This window comes from Myxine glutinosa, chromosome 1 (genome assembly GCF_964187855.1).
Source record: "Myxine glutinosa chromosome 1, kmMyxGlut1.1, whole genome shotgun sequence".
Classification (NCBI taxonomy): Eukaryota; Metazoa; Chordata; class Myxini; order Myxiniformes; family Myxinidae; genus Myxine; species Myxine glutinosa.
In genome coordinates, this window is record NC_136261.1 from 246,371,854 (window position 1) to 246,391,932 (window position 20,079).

Sequence of the window (20,079 nt, forward strand, 5' to 3'; positions counted from 1 at the left end):
CAGAATTAATGGAAACGAGTCCTTAACTGACATAGACTAAGAATAACTAGCAAGATGTCCGAAAGTTGTCTACGTGAGATGCGGTGGACCTGGGCACGACATTTAATGGGGGAAAAAGGGGAAGGTCGGTTCTACAGAGTGTTGTTTACAGACAATGGGACTAGGGAATGGGGGATTGGGGATAGTTGGGGAGTATTGGGGAAATAGGGGAATATTTACAAGCGGATATGGAGGCCAAATCCCATATCCGCAACAATATATATATGTATATATACACACACATCTGAGAATTATTATTATTATTTATTTATTTTTAAAGATTTTTCCTTGCTTTGTTTTGTTCTTGACTGAGTTAAACTTTTCATTGCGTTGTTGATGTGTGTTTGTGGGTAACTTGCCCTAGCCGCTTCCTGAAGGACTTCCCTCCGGCCAACCACCCGACAGGAGCACGGCATTGATGGTTGTGGGTGTTGGTGAGGGTTAGGGGAAGAATATCCCTTGGCATTCTCTTGAGGGGATCTTAGTCGAACATTTCCTGTTCCATGAACCATGACCATGGTTCCATGACAAAAGAACCATGACAATTACAACTACATATGGGCAGGGTACAGCCTGAAGTGGAGATCGGTTTCTGAGGTTTGGGACATGGAATGTAGGGATAATGACAGGGAGATCAAGAGAAGTGGTGGAAGTATTGATCAGAAGAAGAGTGGACATATGTTGTGTGCAAGAGACGAGATGGAAGGGAAGTGGTGTGAGAATGATGAAGGGTAGGCAGGGACAGAAATACAAGTTTGTGTGGCAAGGCTGTCCGGAGGGCGTGAATGGTGTTGGTGTCCTGTTTTCTGAGGAGTTTGTAGACAGTGTGGTGAGTGTGACTAGAGTGAGTGATAGGTTGATGATGGTGAAAATTATGATTGGAAAGCTCTTGGTGAACGTCATCTCGGGATATGCTCCGCAGGTTGGTCGGAGCGATGAAGACAAGGACAAGTTCTGGTGTGCGATAGAGAAGCTGATGGAAAACGTGAAAGATGAGGAAGTTGTTGTGGTAGGAGGAGACCTAAATGGACATGTGTGAAGGAGTATGGACGGTTTTGAGGGAGTTCATGGGGGTTATGGATATGGTGTGAGAAATGGAGAAGGTGAAAGGATTTTGGAGTTTGCTGATGGAGCTGATTTGTTGATTTGTAATACTCAGTTCCATAAAGAGGATAATAAGCTTGTTACATACACGTCAGGTGGGTCGACGACAACCGTTGACTACCTGATGGTGCGTAGGCGAGATAGGGGGCACCTCCGGGACACAAAGGTGATCCCGGGGGAGGAGGCTGTTTCACAGCACCACTTGGTTGTCTGCGACATAAGTGTGAAAGGTGCGAGGAGAGCTCGGTGGGTGAAGTACCAACCGAGAATGAAGGTGTGGAGCTTGAAAGAGGTGACGGTAAGGGAGGCATTAAAAGAGAGGCTGAGTACGGTAGATGGTGGAGGATGATGTGGTTGAGCTTGAAAGTGGTTGGATGTCAATGAAAGAAAGTCTGTTGGGAGCCGTTGGTGAGGTATGTGGATGGACAAAAGGACCACCGAGGCACTCGGAAACATGGTGGTGGGATGAGGAAGTTGGAAAGAGGATTGACGAGAAGAGGAAGAAGTTCAAGGAGTGGCAGAAGGCGAAGGGTATGGGAGCAGAAAAAGCAGAGCATGAAAGTTATAAGGCAGCCAAGAAGGCTGCAAAGAAAGAGGTAGCAAAGGCGCAGGAGGCATGCAGGAAAATGTTCGGAGAACGCTTGGATTCAGAAGAGGGTCAAAGAGCGGTATTCAGGATTGCAAAGCAGATAGCTAAAGAGAGGTGTGATGTGATGTGATGGGGGTGAGTTGCTTGAAGGATCAAGTGGGACAAATCGTTGTGGACCCAGATGGAATTAAAGGAAGATGGAAGAGATATATGGAAATGCTGTTGAATACAGAGAATGAATGGGATGGCAACATAGAGAGTAACCCAGTTTTAGGACCGGCAGAGAACATAACTGAGAAGGAAGTTGAGGAAGCGATAAAAGCAATGAAGAGTAGAAAAGCGGGAGGGCCGACGGGAGTTGTGGGAGATATGTTGAAGGCAGCAGGAAGTTGGGGTGTGAAGAGAATGACAGAGATCTGTAATCTGGTGGTGAAAGAAGGCCGCATTCCAGTGGCTTGGGAACTGAGTACCCTCATCCCTGTATACAAGGGGAAAGGTGACCCTCTGGAGTGTGGCTCGTAACGAGCGATAAAGTTATTGGAGCATGGAATGAAGGTATTGGAAAGGGTGTTGGAGAGGAGGATAAGGAAGAAGGTGAAGATCGACGAAATGCAGTTTGGATTTATGCCAGGAAGAGGAACGACAGACGCGCTCTTTATTGTGAGGCAGTTGCAGGAGAAGTACATGGAGAAGAGGAAGAAGTTGTTTCTTGGGTTTGTTGATCTGCAGAAAGCATTCGATAGGGTTCCACGCGAAGTATTGACATGGGCATTGAGGAAGTTAGGAGTGGAGGAATGGTTGATCAGAGTAGTGATGGCAATGTACAAAAGAGCGCGCACTGCTGTAAGGACAAAGGACGGGAACAGTGGTGAGTTTGAGGTGAAGGTGGGAGTGCATCAGGGGTCAGTCAGTACTAAGTCCACTACTATTTGTAGCTGTGATGGAGGTCCTGGCTCAGAACGTAAAGGAGGGTTTACCGTGGGAGTTGTTGTATGCAGATGATCTGGTGTTGATTGCAGAAAGTATGGATGGACTGAAGGAAAAGCTGAACAAGTGGAAGGAATGTATGGAGACAAAAGGTCTGAAGGTGAATATAGGAAAGATGAAGGTGATGGCAAATGGTAAAGCATGTGGTGAGGTGGAAAGACCTGGGAAGTGGCCATGTGCTGTGTGCAGGAAGGGTGTCGGAGTGAACTCCATTCAATGTACAATGTGCGCTGAGTGGGTTCATCAAAAATGTAGTGGTCTGAGAGGGTCATTAACCAGTGTGGCAGCTACATTCAAATGTAAGGTGTGCACAGAGGGAGCTGCACATGGCGGAAATGTTGAGTTGGATCTTGGAGACGGCGTGAAGCTGGAAGGTGTGAAAACATTTTGCTACCTCGGAGACATGCTGAATGGAGAAGGTGTATCAGACTCGGCAACGGTTGCTCGAGTGAGATGTGCATGGAAGAAGTTTTGGGAACTGAGTGGCGTGCTGACGAGGAGGGGAGTGTCGTTGAAGCTGAAGGGAAAGGTGTATGCTGCATGTGTGAGAAGTGTTAGGATTTATGGGAGCGAGACATGGGTAATGAACGTAGAGCAGCAACGAAGGCTGGAAAGGGTGAAAATGCGAATGGTTTGGTGGATGTGCGGAGTATCGTTGAGAGAGAGGAAGACAAATGATGAATTGTGAAAGATGATGGGAATAGAGCCTGTGATTGATGCTGTGTAGAGGAACAGGTTGAGATGCTTTGGTCATGTGTTGAGGAAGGATGAAAATGACTGGTTGAGAAGAGTGATGGAAATGAATTTGGAAGGAAGTAGAGGACTGGGAAGACCGAGAAAGACTTGGCTAAAGATGGTGGAAGAAGAAATGCGGGCAAGGGGGTTAACAAGGGGAGATGCAGAAAATAGGGCAAAATGGAGAGGATTGTCATGGGGACCACTAGGCTAACCCCCGCTCTAGCAGGGAAAATGGCCTTAAAATGCATGTTGTTGTATTTCCTGTGGTCGGTAAATAACTTCATCGTGTTATTGTCTTTTGCAAGGCTTGAAATATGTTTTAGCAGCAAATGTGTTGGTTTGGATCCTTTGACTCTGTCCAAATCCTGGTGGAGTGATACAGTGCATTATCTCTGGGATGTTTATGTTCAGATTGAAAGGTTCTATGGCTGGGGTTTGAGCCATGCTTACCACCCCCTCGGGATTGTGGAGTGTGGGGTTGAATGGTTGGTGATCTGGTCCAACCGTACCCCCTTCCCTGCATCCCCTGCCCAGCCCCTGCCCCACTCTCCGGTGTTTTTCCGCCTTCCCCCTCCCCCCCTCCCCAGTGGTTCTCTTTTTCCCCAACCCTCCTGCTCCCCAGCCCACCGACCTATCTGCCCCACCCTTGTGGATCTCCTTTTTGAATGGAAAGTGATAATCAATATCATCTCTGCTTACAGGGCATGAGACTTCCATGTTTAAGCAGCTCATGCGGCTCTTCATCTCAGACAACCTCATCTCTGATGTGAGTTTGGATCAGCAGTTCTATTTTATAATAGTAACGAAGCAAATAGTCCAAGACATAGATTACTGTTGAATCTTCAATATACATCGAAAAATTAAATAATTGTGAGAAATTGTGGAAGTGCATTTCCTTTGTAGACTCATGGGTGTTATTGCAATATTTAAAAAACTAGCGGGGTCACCCGTGGGAATCCCACGGGCATGGATGTGTGTGACATTTCGACATATTGAGTTATATGCTGCACATTCATTTTTACAAAATGGTTACTGGCAAGTCATCAGATCCAGAAATGGTGTGAATTTAGTTATTTCACATAATATGTGACCCCTCACTCCTCTCCACCTGACACTCTCCTGTCTCCACCTGACACTCTCCTGTCTCCACCTGACACTCTCCTCTCTCCACCTAGCACTCCTCTCCTCTCCAAACCCTCACATCCCTCTCCTTTCCAATCCCTCACCTCTCCAATCCCTCACACTCCTCTCCTCTCCAATCCTTCACACGCCTCTCCAATCGCGCCTCACACTCCTCTCCAATCGCGCCTCACACTCCTCTCCAATCGCGCCTCACACTCCTCTCCAATCGTGCCTCACACTCCTCTCCAATCGTGCCTCACACTCCCCTCCAATCACTCCTCTCCAATCGTGCCTCACACTCCTCTCCAATCACGCCTCACACTCCTCTCCAATCGTGCCTCACACTCCTCTCCAATCGCGCCTCACACTCCTCTCCAATCGCGCCTCACTCGCCTCTCCAATCGGCTTTCCCCGTCTCGTTTCTCTCCTTTTTCTCCCGTCTCGTTCTTTTTCTTGCTCCAAATCGGCCCGTCGGAATCGGAAATCGGCCCGTCTCGCCCGTCGGCCCGTCGGAATCGGAAATCGGCCCGTCTTGCTTTTGTGCTTGTGCGTAAATAAATTGTGTTCATGACACCATTTCTGGTGTTGGGCTAGCGGCTAGGGTGCCGGCTTAGGATCCTGGGTTCGAATCTCGGTCGATCGCCGAATTAATGCCAGGGGGGTTGACTCAGCCTGTCATCCTTCCGAGGTCGGCTAATTGAGTACCAGTTCACTGGTAATTCCCTGTTTGTCGTTGAAGGCGGCAAAAAGGGTTGGCGTCAGGAAGGGCATCCGGCCGTAAAACATTGCTTCAAAAAGGGGACAAAAAAACAACAACTACCACGGTCCCCGAAAAGGCCAACCCCCGCTTTGCGGGGAAAAATGGCCTCTAAACGGTGGTTTTTACACCATTTCTGGATCTGATGACTTGCCAGTAACCATTTTGTAAAAATGAATGTGCAGCATCTAACTCAATATGTCGAAATGTCACACACATCCATGCCCGTGGGATTCCCACGGGTGACCCCGCAAGTTTGCATTGACGTTCGTCGATGGACTCGTTCGCCCGTCTCATTCGTTTTCTTGCTGCATCCTGTTCAAGTCTGCGTTCTTCATCGATCGTCTCATTCATTTTGGAAATAGAAGTTTCCACGCAGCGCATGAATTGTCACGATCCTCAAGAGGAATTTGTCTCGTAATCATCAAATGATAAATGGCAAGTAAATTATATTGTGGAAAATTAAAGATTTCAAATAAACCTATTTAAAGTGTATTCGCACATAACTAATTTTAAAAAACGAAGAAATATCTCTCGGTAATTTCCTGAAACATATTTTACTTCCGGCTAATAATGTTGAATTAAATAAAAACGAAGAAATATATGTCGGCATCATTGTTGACGTTTTTGTGACGACTGTCATCAAACGAAAAAGTAATATATCTTAACGGAAAAGCAAAAGCGAATTTTTAATATATATCGACACGTTGCCGTCGGTGTCATGTTGGGCGGTGTATGATACACCATGACGCGATTTTTAAAAATATATCTCTGCATTTTCCCGCGTGTGTGGAATGTTCTCAATTATTGCTGACACCGAGTCCAAAACCATCGATAAAAATGAAATCATATGGTGAGTTAGATTGGAGATAAAGGCGTGAGAGAGACTCAATGGCCTTGAAGTTGAAGTTACAGGCGTTTGAGAATTCATTTCGTTCTATAAACGGCAACTTTCATTGGATTTCCTTCCCGTTTTTTTTCAACCGAGTCGAAAACTATGTTAGCGACTGTGAAAAATGAAATGATATATCGAATTTTTAATATGTATCGACACGTTGCCGTCGGTGTCATGTTAGGCGGTGTATGATACACCATGACGCGATTTTAAAAAATATATCTGCATTTTCCCACGTGTGTGGAATGTTCTCAATTATTGCTGACACCGACTCTAAAACCATCGATAAAAATGAAATCATATGGTGAGTTAGATTGGAGATAAAGGCGTGAGAGAGACTCAATGGCCTTGAAGTTACAGGCATTTGAGAATTCATTTCGTTCTATAAACGGCAACTTTCATCGGATTTTCTTCTCGTTTTTTTTCAATCGAGTCTAAAACTATGTTAGCGACTGTGAAAAATGAAATGATATATCGAATTTAAAATAGATATCGACACATTGCCGTCGGTGTCATGTTGGGCGGTGTATGATACACCATGACGCGATTTTAAAAAATATATCTCTGCATTTTCCCGCGTGTGTGGAATGTTTGTGGAAAATTAAAGATTTCAAATAAACCTATTTAAAGTGTATGCGCACATAACTAATAAAAAAAACGAAGAAATATCTCTCGGTAATTTCCTGAAACATATTTTCACGGAGGTATATAATAAACCTGGAGAGCCAATGATGGCTGTCGGCTGAAGCTAGCGGAAGTTGCTTGGCGGCCATATTGGGAAGCCGATTGTGTCTGCGTCCGTGTTTGATCTCACAATCAGCTGATCTCACAATTTCTGATTCATTTTGGATGCTTACCGACTGTAAGGAGTCTTATTTGTGAACGCGCTGTTTCAAAATGCCACAGTGTGTTGCATTTGACTGCACAAATACCTCAGGGAAGGCCTCCACATGCACATTTCACAAGTAAGTGACAAACCGCGATCGCGGGTGTTCTGCTTTTTCAGTTTTTGGCGTGGTCACGGTGGTGGGGCTAGGTAATTAAGTTTCAATGAAGTTTCAATGAAGTTTGAACACTGTGTTTGAATTTGATGATGTTAGACCACGCGCAGGGTGTGCAATACGACACAGATCTCAAATATAACTGTATTGTGTATTCACTAGGGCTATGTGAGTATGTCAGACTGATGTCTGATTGACACATTCATTGATTCAGATTGAAGTATCGAGATTGACTCGTCAGCTCGTGATCATTGTCAAGTGATTTAATTTGTGATGAGCTTAACTTAATTGTCCAGTCTACTACTGTCAGGGTTTCCATGCCCTCCTGTTTCACTCGTGAGCAGAAAGAGCAAATGGGGGTTACTTGTGGAAGGTACGAAAGTCCGACACATGGCAAACATTAGCAGATGAAGTTGTATTTAACTATACATATGAAACTCAAAATATTATTTTGATATGGAGTCGTTTTGACTCGGATGTTTTGACTGCCCTCTGAGGTTTTGACCCGCAACCACATTTTGTGACCACAACGTATTTTGTTTCAAGGTTTCCAAAGGATAAGGACTTGTGCTCCCGATGGACATCTGCCCTGAGAAGGGAGTCCTTCTACCCCACCCCAGGCACCACAGTTCTGTGCAGTGATCACTTCAATGAGAGTGACTTCGACAGGACTGGTCAAACCGTCCGACTGAAGCCGAAGTACTCGAAGTACTCGATGCATGTCACATGCTTAAACTTGCAAGAAACTGTCTTGATCCATGAAAATGATGGAGGATGGCAACAAAAAAGTCATCGCGTGGAAATACATCCAGGCACTCTTTGATCTGCAGAAGAGGGAAGGCTTGCGTCTGGGAAATAAGCTCTCCCGGAAACACATCGAGTGGAAGAGCAATGTCATGAAGGTGGACACAGCGCTCAGACATTGAGCACTAGTGTGGCAGATGCAATTCGGTTTTGCAGGGACACTTTGCAACTATCAGAATTTCAGGGCAGTGAGGCTACCTGCCAATACATTGAAACATTGGACAAACTGTTTGACATTCTAAATTCTCGCAATCCATTGGCACGAAACTACAAGGCACCACTCATGACATCACGAGAAGGACTTTTCCTGCCATTCCTGGATACTGCCTACAGTTACTTGTCCAACATCAAAAACATGAATGGTCAAGTTATGACCAATACGCGTTTGAAAACCCCCTTCATTGGTTTCATGATCTGCATAGAGAGTGTCACAATTTTGTATTTCACATATGTCAAACCTGCCTCATCTCCCCTGCGATACCTGCTCACGTACAAAATGAGCCAAGACCACATTGAACTTTTCTTTGGAGCGGTCCGCATTGCATGTGGAAGTGGGAATAACCCAACGGCCCGGCAGTTTGTTGCCGCATATAAGCGCCTCTTGATGCGACATGACATCAAGTCTGCAAGTGGGTTGCCCTTTGTCTGATATGGCGAGTTCACCAACACTTCATGTAAATATTTAAACTGTAAAAGATGTGTTGCATGAGATGTCTATATCTCCGCTCCATTATTCATGTAACAATTACCATGTCCTGTTGAACGTTCCATTGCAACATGTAAGTCTTGTATGTTATGAATAGCAAAAACTTCCGAAACCCAAGAATTGTGTGGGTTAACTACATGACAGCGTTTCATGTCATTTATGTGACTGGTTTCTAGCATCTCGGTAATAGAAACATACACATCTTAGTTACAATATAATGACTGAATTAAGTAACATCATATAACATGACAACAAATCAGATCTTTATATTGAGGAACATTATAGAACAAGCCAAAGAATGGCAAACGACGATGTACCTCAATTTTATAGATTTCTAGAAAGCTTTCGACTCCTTGCCCAGAGAAAGTCTGGGTCATAATGAAGAAATACAGCATACCTGGAAAATTAGTGAACCTTGTAAAAGCCCTTTACCAAGACTTTCAATGTGCGGTCGTCGACCAAGGTGAAACAACAGAATGGTTCAAGGTGAAGACGGGAGTTAAACAGGGGTGTAACATGTCAGGATTCTTATTCCTACTAGTGGGTGATTGGGTCATGAGAAGGACGATAAAGAACACCGAGCGGTAATTTTGGGCACTTTTTTTTCAAACAAGCTCTAAACCATTGGATTCCCCAGGAAAAATGCGTCTAGAATCAACTTCAAACTTTATGAACACCATTTCCTTAAAGAACGGGATTCTGAGCCCGAATATCAGTTCAAATATTAGTATTCTATATTAATTAAATAGTCGGCGGTCCTAAAATTCGCTCCAGCTGCATCATCAGTGCGCCACGCGTTTGCTTTGACAGGCTTTGTTTACAAAACAATCGGCTTCCCAATATGGCCGCCAGACTATTTCCGGTGGCTTCACGGCGGCTAATGCTGCGAGGTGGCCAATTGGCTCTCCATATTATATACCTCCGTGCATATTTTACTTCCGGCTAATATGTTGAATGAAATAAAAACGAAGAAATATATGTCGGCATCATTGTTGACGTTTTTGTGACGACTATCATCAAACGAAATAGTAATATATCATAACGGAAAAGCAAAAGCGAATTTTTAATATATATCGACACATTGCCGGCAGTGTCATGTTGGGCGGTGTATGATACACCATGACGCGATTTTAAAAAATATATCTCTGCATTTTCCCGCGTGTGTGGATTGTTCTCAATTATTGCTGACACCGAGTCTAAAAGTAAAACCATCGATAAAAATGAAATCATATGGTGAGTTAGATTGGAGATAAAGGCGTGAGAGAGACTCAATGGCCTTGAAGTTACAGGCCTTTGAGAATTCATTTCGTTCTATAAACGGCAACTTTCATCGGATTTTCTTCCCGTTTTTTTTCAACCGAGTCTAAAACTATGTTAGCGACTGTGAAAAATGAAATGATTTATCGAATTTGATTTGAAATAAAACTGGGGGAGAGCAAGACACCACGGGCCTACAAAACAGGACTCAAAGCTATGCGAGTTAATAAAATGGTGGATATTTGTTTATAGCCACTCCCAGAATGGGTGGAGCTATGGGTGGAGCTACTCTGCAAACCGAGTAAGCCACACCCCGGACAGACACCCAACAGATAGACAGACAGACAGACAGAATCATCTACGGCTATTATAATATAGATGCCTTTGTTGTACTGGCATTTTGATGGCAGCCTTTGTTGTACTTTGTGTTACACAGTGGAACAGTGTGAATGAGTTGGAAAAGCTTCCATGCCTCACAGAATTGAAAATCACCTTCAACTCAGTCATTGAGAAGGAGCAAGACAGCAGAACGACACGGGAACTGGTTGTGGCACGTGTTGGTGGCTTGCGAATGCTAAATCTCATGCCGGTAATTCGAAGGTGGCTGTTTAAGGATGGAAAGAGCTGGTTGTTGGATGGATAGTCGATTGTGTTCATGAAGAAAAGGTTGTATTTTGTATATCTCCTGTGAAGAAACTGCAGACACGATCCATGACAGGGAATGGATATTTCCATAGCTTAGAATGAACCATAGACATTAGGGTGGCACTAAAATAGGGGTAAAATTTCAAACACATGAAAATTATGGTCTTACCATTCAAAGTGGTTCCATTTATTGTAGAAATCACAAACGTAAATTTTATGCAACAACACAACACACAACATGCATTTTAAGGCCATGTTCCCTGCTAGAGCGGGGGTTAGCCTTGCGGTCCCCATGACAATCTTCTCCATTTTGCCCTATTTTCTGCATCTCTCCTTGTTAACCCCCTTGCCCGCATTTCTTCTTCCACCATCTTTAGCCAAGTCTTTCTCGGTCGTATAATCGTATAATCGTATCGTATAATATTTAGGGGTTGCTCACCGCAACATGGGTTGTTGCGGTGAGCATACAATGCAAAATTGTATAATTACATACAATTATATAATAATATTATAATTACATATTATGTCCATACATATTACGTAACAAACTGCAACATAGACAAATATAATCTGATCATTAATAATTCATAAACTTCAAAAATAATGAACATAAATCACTGGCATCTCTTGATGCCAGTATGCTTTAATGGGTTAAGATGAAAAGAATATGGAAGAATGATCGTTTTAAGGCCATTTTCCCCGCTGGAGCAGGGGTTAGCCTTGCGGGCCCCATGACAATCATGGTTCCCTGTTTGAGGCAATGTTTTTATGGCCGGATGCCCTTCCTGGCGCCAACCCTTAGTCGCCTCTTACGATGTGCAGGGATACGGTGTACCTATTCTAACCGGGGTACACACCGGGATCATTCATCCCAGCAAGCCGGTACTCAATTTGCCGACCTCGGAAGGATGACAGGCTGAGTCGACCCCCCTTGCGTTAATTCAGCGATCGACCGGGATTCAAACCCAGGATCCTAGGATCCCAAGCCGGCACCCTAACCGCTAAGCCAACACCAGGCTAGGTTAAGATGAAAACAACAACAACAGGCATTTTAAGGCCATTTTCCCTGCAAGAGCGGGGGTTAGCCTTGCGGTCCCGATGACAATCTTCTCCATTTTGCCCTATTTTCTGCATCTCTCCTTGTTAACCCCCTTGCCCGCATTTCTTCTTCCACCATCTTAAGCCAAGTCTTTCTCGGTCTTCCCCATCCTCTACTTCCTTCTACATTAATTCCCATCACTCTTTTCAACCAGTCACTTTCATCCTTCCTCAACACATGACCAAACCATCTCAAACTGTTTCTCTTCACAGCATCCATCACAGGCTCTATTCCCATCATCTTTCGCAATTCATCATTTCTCTTCCTCTCTCTCAACGATACTCCACACATCCACCGAACCATTCGCATTTCCACCCTTTCCAGCCTTCGTTGCTGCTCTACGTTCATTACCCATGTCTCACTCCCATAAATCATAACACTTCTCACACATGCAGCGTACACCTTTCCCTTCAGCTTCAATGACACTCCCCTCCTCGTCAGCACGCCACTCAGTTCCCGAAACTTCTTCCATGCACATCTCACTCGAGCAACCGTTGCCGAGTCTGATCCACCTTCTCCATTCAGCATGTCTCCAAGGTAACAAAATGTTTTCACACCTTCCAGCTTCACGCCATCTCCAAGATCCAACTCAACATTTCCTCCATCTGCAGCTCCCTCTGTGCACACCTTACACTTGAATGTAGCTGCCACACTGGTTAATGACCCTCTCAAACCACTACATTTTTGATGAACCCACTCAGCGCACATTGTACATTGAATGGAATTCACTCCGACACCCTTCCTGCACACAGCACACGGCCACTTCCCAGTTCTTTCCACCTCACCACATCCTTTACCAGTTGCCTTCACCATCGTTTTTCTGATATTCACCTTCAGACCTTTTGTCTCCATACATTCCTTCCACTTGTTCATCTTCTCCTTCAGTCCATCCATACTTTCTGCAATCAACACCAGATCATCTGCATACAACAACTCCCATGGTAAACCCTCCTTTACGTTCTGAGCCAGCACCTCCATGACAGCTACAAATAGTAGTGGACTTAGTACCGACCCCTGATGCACTCCCACCTTCACCTCAAACTCACCACTGTTCCCGCCCTTCGTCCTTACAGCTGTGCGTGCTCTTTTGTACATTGCCATCACAACTCTGATCAACCATTCCTCCACTCCTAACTTCCTCAATGCCCATGTCACTACTTCACGTGGAACCCTATCGAATGCTTTCTCCAGATCAACAAACCCAAGAAACAACTTCTTCCTCTTCTCCACGTACTTCTCCTGCAACTGCCTCACAATAAAAAGCGCGTCTGTCGTTCCTCTTCCTGGCATAAATCCAAACTGCATTTCGTCAATCTTCACTTTCTTCCTTATCCTCCTCTCCAACACCCTTTCCAATACGTTAATTCCATGCTCCAATAACGTTATCGCTCGATACGAGCCACAGTCCAGAGGGTCACCTTTCCCCTTGTATAGAGCGACGAGGGTACTCAGTTCCCAAGCCACTGGAATGCGGCCTTCTTTCACCACCAGATTGCAGACCTCTGTCATTCTCTTCACACCCCAATTTCCCGCTGCCTTCAACATATCTCCCACAACTCCCGTCGGCCCTCCCTCTTTTCTACTCTTCATTGCTTTTATCGCTGCCTCAACTTCCTCCTCGGTTATCTTCTCTGCCGGTCCTAAAACTGGGTTACTCTCTATGTTGCCATCCCATTCATTCTCTGCATTCAACAGTATTTCCATATATCTCTTCCATCTTCCTTTAATTCCATCTGGGTCCACAACGATTTGTCCCACTTCATCCTTCAAGCAACTCACCCCCATCACATCACACCTCTCTTTCGCTATCTGCTTTGCAATCCTGAATACCGCTCTCTGACCCTCTTCCGAATCCAAGCGCTCTCCGAACATTTTCCTACATGCCTCCTGTGCCTTTGCTACCTCTTTCTTTGCAGCCTTCCTGGCTGCCTTATAACTTTCATGCTCTGCCTTTTCTGCCCTCATACCCTTCGCCTTCTGCCACTCCTTGAACTTCTTCCTCTTCTCGTCAATCTTCTTTCCAACTTCATCATCCCACCACCATGTTTCCAAGTGCCTCGGTGGTCCTTTTGTCCATCCACATACCTCACCAACGGCTCCCAACAGACTATCTTTCATTGACATCCAACCACTTTCAAGCTCAACCACATCATCCTCCGCCATACTCAGCCTCTCTTTTAATGCCACCCTCACTAGGTTAAGATGAAAAGGAAAAAACAAAAACGTACCCTATTATTATTACTGTTATTATTGTTATAATTATTATTATTCGGAAGCGCGGTGGCCGAGTGAGTTAGACCGCGCGTGTTGGGTTGACCACGCCACTTGAGAAACTTTAGAGGCAATGAGCAACCACTATATATGATTTGATCACTGAAAATTTACCAAGAGTGTTTTCTCATGGGATCAAACAAAACGAGACCATAAGACCTAAAATTATGAAACATTCGGTTTTTAGTGCCACCCTAATAAACATGTTGCTACTTTATCACAGGGTAGTGCCAAAGCAACCCTCAACTGCAGCAGCAACCTTTGAAATTGAACAGGATAATGCACATCATGACTTGCTCTTAAGAAAAGTTGGTTGATAAGTTCAACCTACATTATTTGATAACTTCAACAGTTCAACCTACAAAAGAAAGGAGTAGTCGTTGTTGATGGGGATAACGGAGAAGGTGTGGGTTGGTGAGTGAGATGATTATGTGAGTGAGTGAAAGAGAGTGTGATGTAAGAATCTAGGCAATTGCAGACACACAGAAAATGGTGACCTTGTTAAGTTGGGCTTTATTTGTAAAAGTCACCAAGTGTATCGACTAGTAACCTGACTGTTCTCATCACGATAGACTTTCCAAGCACTTCATTCAATAATCCCATTCCAACTACACAGCCATGGCCATTAGACATCTGGCTTGTGCTGATGGGCACACACACTGAAATAGCCAAGCAGGTCAGGGGATACAGCAAGGGATCTGAAGCCAAGATGGGTTGGAAGGGAATGGGGAGGAAGGGAGGTGTGGGGTTGGGGGAAATAGACATGAGTATTACATTGCAATCTAATACATTACAACCTAGGCTTCCCTGATTCAGGAAAACCGAACAATGCCCACCGACAGCTGATGTCTTCTTGAATCTGCACACCCTTGCTTGTGCAGGTGAGCAAGAAGGAACGAAATAAAGCAGAGTGGGCCTACGTGAGGAGGTTTGGATTGGAGTGGCAGAAAGCCGGAGGCCGGGAAGAAAAGGGTCCAAGTGCAGAGTTCTTGCAGCTTCACCCTCGATACCAGAAGCTCATTGAGAGTAAGGGTGGTGTAGTTATGTTGTTTTTTGGGGGGCACTGTTTTCAAGGTGCGGCATGGGGAACGTTATGGGAAAGCCTGAGTATAAGGAACACAAACTGCTGCTTGGACGCTGTTGATTGTTACCAAGAATCGCAAGATGTCGTGGTGTTGTTCTTTTCCCCATATCCCATGATGCTTCATGCCATGAAAGAGTTCCATTCTTCCTGCAACCATCGTTTGCAACATGTGATAGCATTCGAGGAAGAGAATGCAGCTGTAGTTTAAATGTAGAACCAATTACTACTTACTTGATAATTGTGTTTAATGTGGCTCACGGAATGGCTTGGTAAGTCATAATTAAATATGCAATTATCTATTACTAAAAAGGACAAGCGTCTGTCATGCGTTATTCTGAAGGATTCCTGCAGTCATATAATTTTTTTAATGGCCCCGAGTGGGCAGACGGTCATCTCTTGAGGTTGTAGTTCAGACCTCTGCTGATTGGGGGGACCCCCTCCCCACCCTCAATCTGAAGTCGACAAATCTAAGATCGGGCGATCCTGCGGACCATCGAGTAGAATGGTTGCATCGGGTTTCAGAGCCATCCGTTGGTAAATAAGGAATGAGTAGGGATCCGAAGCTTCAGTGGTAACCCCACCTGTAAACCACCATGATCCGAAATTGAAAAATCGAAGCCTGCGTGTACAGGCCATTGAGTACAAGGGCTGTATCGGGTTTCAGAGCAATCAGTTTGGAAATAAGGGACGGGCTGGGATCCGAATTTTGGGGGGGTAACTCCTCACGCTCTCAGGAGCCCCCATGATCCGAAATTGAAGCCTGAACGATTGTGTGGGATATTGTCTTGTATTCATGTGTCAAGTTTCAGACCAATCAGCCGGGTGATAAGGGAGGAATAGCAAAAATAGCACAGAGTTAACGGACGGACAGACAGACAGACAGACATCCGGACATCATGACCCATTTCATAAGTTAATCTTTTCATAATCAAGATGAGATGACGTAAAAACGGTACCGTTTGGAAGGTAATGATCCATATGCAGTACTGTACTGGCTTGGAAAGCTATTAAATGATTTACTTGCAACAAACATTTGTGTCAATTGAATATGTACCGTATTAGAAATGCCTGTTTTAATAGGGCATCTTCCTGGGATTGAAGAAGAAGCAGGACCTCGAGCTTTTATGTAGCGGTTCCTGCTGTCAGAGAATAATAAAAATGTTACCGCTGGAAAGCTAATAATCGATTTACATGGAACCAAAACTTTGCATCCGTTTAATGGTAAAGTTGCCTGTTCTAATAGCAGGCTTTATGGGATTGAAGAAGAAGCGGGAATGCGAACCTAATTAAACGGTTCCATTTATTATTCCATGGTTTTGTTCCCAATTATCAGCAAAGTCATGGAATCCATCATTGCTTCGGGTATCAAATCCTTCCTCTTCTCCAATGCATTGATCTCTGATCATCAATTTGGTTTCAGACCAGGTCACTCTACTCTGGACATGCTGCTTCTGCTGTCTCAACAATGGATGGAGGTCCTCAATGCCAAACAGGAAATCAGAGCTGTCTCCCTCGACATATCACGTGCCTTCGATACGGTCTAGCACCCCACTCTGCTCACCAAACTCTGCTCCGATGGTATCCATGGACATCTCCACGCATGGCTGGCGGACTTCCTCTCTAGTCGTAGTCAACGTGTGGCCCTGAATGGATTTCTCTCATCTCCCCTTCCTGTTCAGGCTGGAGTTCCCCAAGGCAGTGTTCTGGGCCCTGTGATTTTTCTGGTCTTCATCAATGATCTCTCCGACTCTCTGGAAAGTCCTCTCTATCTCTTTGCTGATGACTTCATTCTCTGCCGCCCCACTCCTGATCCCTCAGATCAGCAGTCTGCAGCCTCCTCACTCTCTGCAGACCTGGACAAAATCACAGACTGGTCAAACAAGTGGAACATGTCTTTCAATCCTGACAAATCTCACACTCTTACGATGTCTCTCTGAAAAGACCGACTGGACAACCCTCCCATCCACTTTCTGAATAATCCTCTCCAAGAAGTTCTGTCACTCAAGCTTTTGGGTCTCACTATCTGCCATGATCTTTCTTGGGAAAACCACACTTCCAAGCTGGCCGTCAAAGCCAGTTGCCGACTGGGCATCGTCCGTCATGTGAAGTCCTTCCTTGGCACACCTGAGCTCCTCACCACATACAAGGCTTTCATCTGCAGCTTAATGGAATACTGCTCTCTCTCCTCTGGGCTGGTGCTCCTGCCTCACACCTAGCTCGGCTTCACGCTGTTGAAACCAAAGCTTTCAGAATCATTGGAATCTCCCGCGATGAAGCTGATTGTGAGGGCCTTTCACTCACTCACCGCAGGCAGGTAGGTGGTCTTTTTGTCTTCTACCAACTCCTCTCCGGCCTAGCCCCCCCCCCCCCCAGCTCTATCTGTGCTCTGTCCCCCGCTCTGTCCCCCAAATATTCCTACAGGTCGCACACTATCTGCCAGCAACCCTCTTCTGGTGAAACTGCCAAAATCAAGACTCTCTGCTCACCTTCACCCTTTCATTCCTCTTTACTCCCGCCTCTGGAACAAACTCCCTCACTCTCTTCAATCCCACTCCTCCCCCCAGGTCTTTAAAACAGCTGTTCTCCACCATCTCTTATCTTCCCCCATCCAAAACCTTGATCTTTTCTACCCCTGTTAATTCACCCCAGATCCACTTTTTTGAAATACCAACTTCTTTTCTGGAAGTCCTTTCAGTGGCCATGTGTTTTATACCTCTCACACCCCCCCCTCCCCCAAGCCCTCCCCGTCCCACGGATCTCCCGATGTCCCCGTTCTCTGCTGTTGTACTTGTGTGCTTCCTTCTCTCTCCCCATGTTGTCTCCCGCCCGCTCCCTTTATTGTATGTTTTGTGTGTCCGTTTTTTTTTTTGTGATTAATGTTAGCTCTTACACGAGCCTCGATCTTGTATACAAAAAAAAAGAAAAAGAAAAAAGATAGCGGGAACCCTTTAGAGCAGGGTTTCTTAACCTTTTTCCCTGTCAAGACCCCCAACGGATTGCCCACGATGTCCCCATACCCCCTTCGCCAGACTGTTGACTGACCAAGGCGCACCGTAGGTGCACTTAGCTAGGGGGGACTGGGGGCATGTCTCCTTAGATTTTTTTTTGATTTATCGGTGCTCTGTGGTGCATTCTGAGGGGTGTTTTTACTTTAATTGCCTATTTTCTTGGATGAAAGTTGGTAACTTATAATTACCCAGAAAATGGGCCAAGTTCAGGGATCTGCACCTGATTACCAGTCCAATTAGGTTCCAGTGTGACTTCAAAATATCTCAATAGCTTAGTTTTACATATGGATAATTAGGAACAGAACAGGAAAGAAAATCATTAGGATTTTATCCATATTTATTTCTTTGCTTGTTAACAAAGAAACAAAACAAACTAAACTAAACTAAAACATGCAAGTTTTATGCAAGCCGTTTTACTAATCTAGTGAGATTGTTGCTGCTGTTTTCATGTAATCAGAATATGGAATCGGGGCTCAGTTCGTGACAACACCACTCGCATATCATCGGACACATCAAGTCGATTTCTCCACTTTGATTTCAGGTTCAATAATACAGAGAAACCTGTTTCACAGAGATACGTAGTTGTGAAGAGAACCAACACATTCATTGCGCTCTTCGCCAAGCTAGGGTAAGCTGCTATCTGCTCACACCAAAACTGCTTAAAATCCAGCCCAGCCTTTCTGAAATCAGCTTTCTTTCTTTGATCTTCTTGGAACTCGATCAAATCATCCTTCACTAAATCGTTGTCACTCATCGTAGAAATATCAAACGAGAAAGGGTTCTGGATCCAAACGGATGCCGTGCTACGATCATCAATATCTGAGAAGTAACCCTCAAAATTGGTACTTAGGACTTTCAAATGGTCCTTGACTTCTTGAAGTATTTCCCCAGGCAATGCCTTTTCATCTTCTCCATCAAGAAGGATATCGCCAAGGATTGGAAAGTTCGCCATGTTTCCGCTTTCAACACGGCAACTCCAAATAGGTAATTTCTTCGTGAATGCCACTAACTTTCCCCTTGAAGTTGATATTTCATTGAATTAATTACAATTTATTATTATTATTTATTGCGAGCCCCATACCCCCAGATTTTGGTTCCCATACCCCAAGGGGTATGGATACCCCAGGTTAAGAACCCCAGCTTTTAAAGGACACAGAAGAAGCACAGAAGAAGCACAGAAGAACTTCGATGTCTAAAATAATTTACAATGTATTCCTAAACATATCTGGAAAGTTTGGTGCCGGCACCCCAAAGTGCACAATTTGTGAGCTGAGCCGCTCCACTACAAATCAGGTTGGTATACCATGTTCTTCACTATGTCAATGCACCCCCCCAACTCTTTACGCTCCATCACTCCATGACTCATTGTATGAAGCTTATATGTAGGCACAGGCTCATAAAAATGAGGATCCATGTGTGAGGAGCCAATGTCATTAGCTTCATCTTAAAAACACATCTCTTGTAAAAAAAAGTATTATTTGATTAAAAACAAATTTTGAAGATTTATTTGTTATTGACTTATAATTCGTTTCCCTGATTAACTTGTGCAAACGACAATTAAAATTATATTAATCAACTTCAACCGGAGTGTCCCTTTTGAAGTAGATGCAATATTGCATTCAGTTGTGCCGTGCAATAGATTTTTTTGGGGATTATTTAATGGCGCATTCCTTGCTCTTGCTATATGTAAAATGTGTAGGGTTTGAAAGATCCAAAATCTTTAATCCTTTGGGTTTTGGAGTATATTTGTTTTCAGACAAAAGTATGCTCTATCTCTAAGTACTTTTCCACTGCCCCAGCCCAAAGCTTACATCTCTTCAGAATTAGGCCTATTCCACGTCTCATTGGAATGCATGTTGAAATATACACTAGTTCCTACAGTTCCGCTTTGTCTCACTTCACCTGTTCTCACGTACAGGGATGCAACAATATGTACCAGCTCTTTTCCTTCTGACTTATTTTTGTAGATCCTC

At 44.5% G+C, this 20,079-nt stretch overlaps 1 protein-coding gene across 3 annotated transcripts in view; it reads left to right on the plus strand.

The window, feature by feature from the left end:
- The window catches only part of TBCE (tubulin folding cofactor E), a 142,394-nt gene that overhangs the window by 112,493 nt on the left and 9,822 nt on the right, over positions 1-20,079 (plus strand). For all 3 annotated transcript variants that reach the window (XM_068129775.2, XM_078785692.1, XM_068129776.2), the window contains 3 exons: positions 4,159-4,223; positions 10,436-10,588; positions 14,896-15,040. In XM_068129775.2, coding sequence (XP_067985876.1) covers positions 4,159-4,223; positions 10,436-10,588; positions 14,896-15,040 — 363 coding nt within the window. The remainder of the gene's footprint in view (positions 1-4,158; positions 4,224-10,435; positions 10,589-14,895; positions 15,041-20,079) is intronic.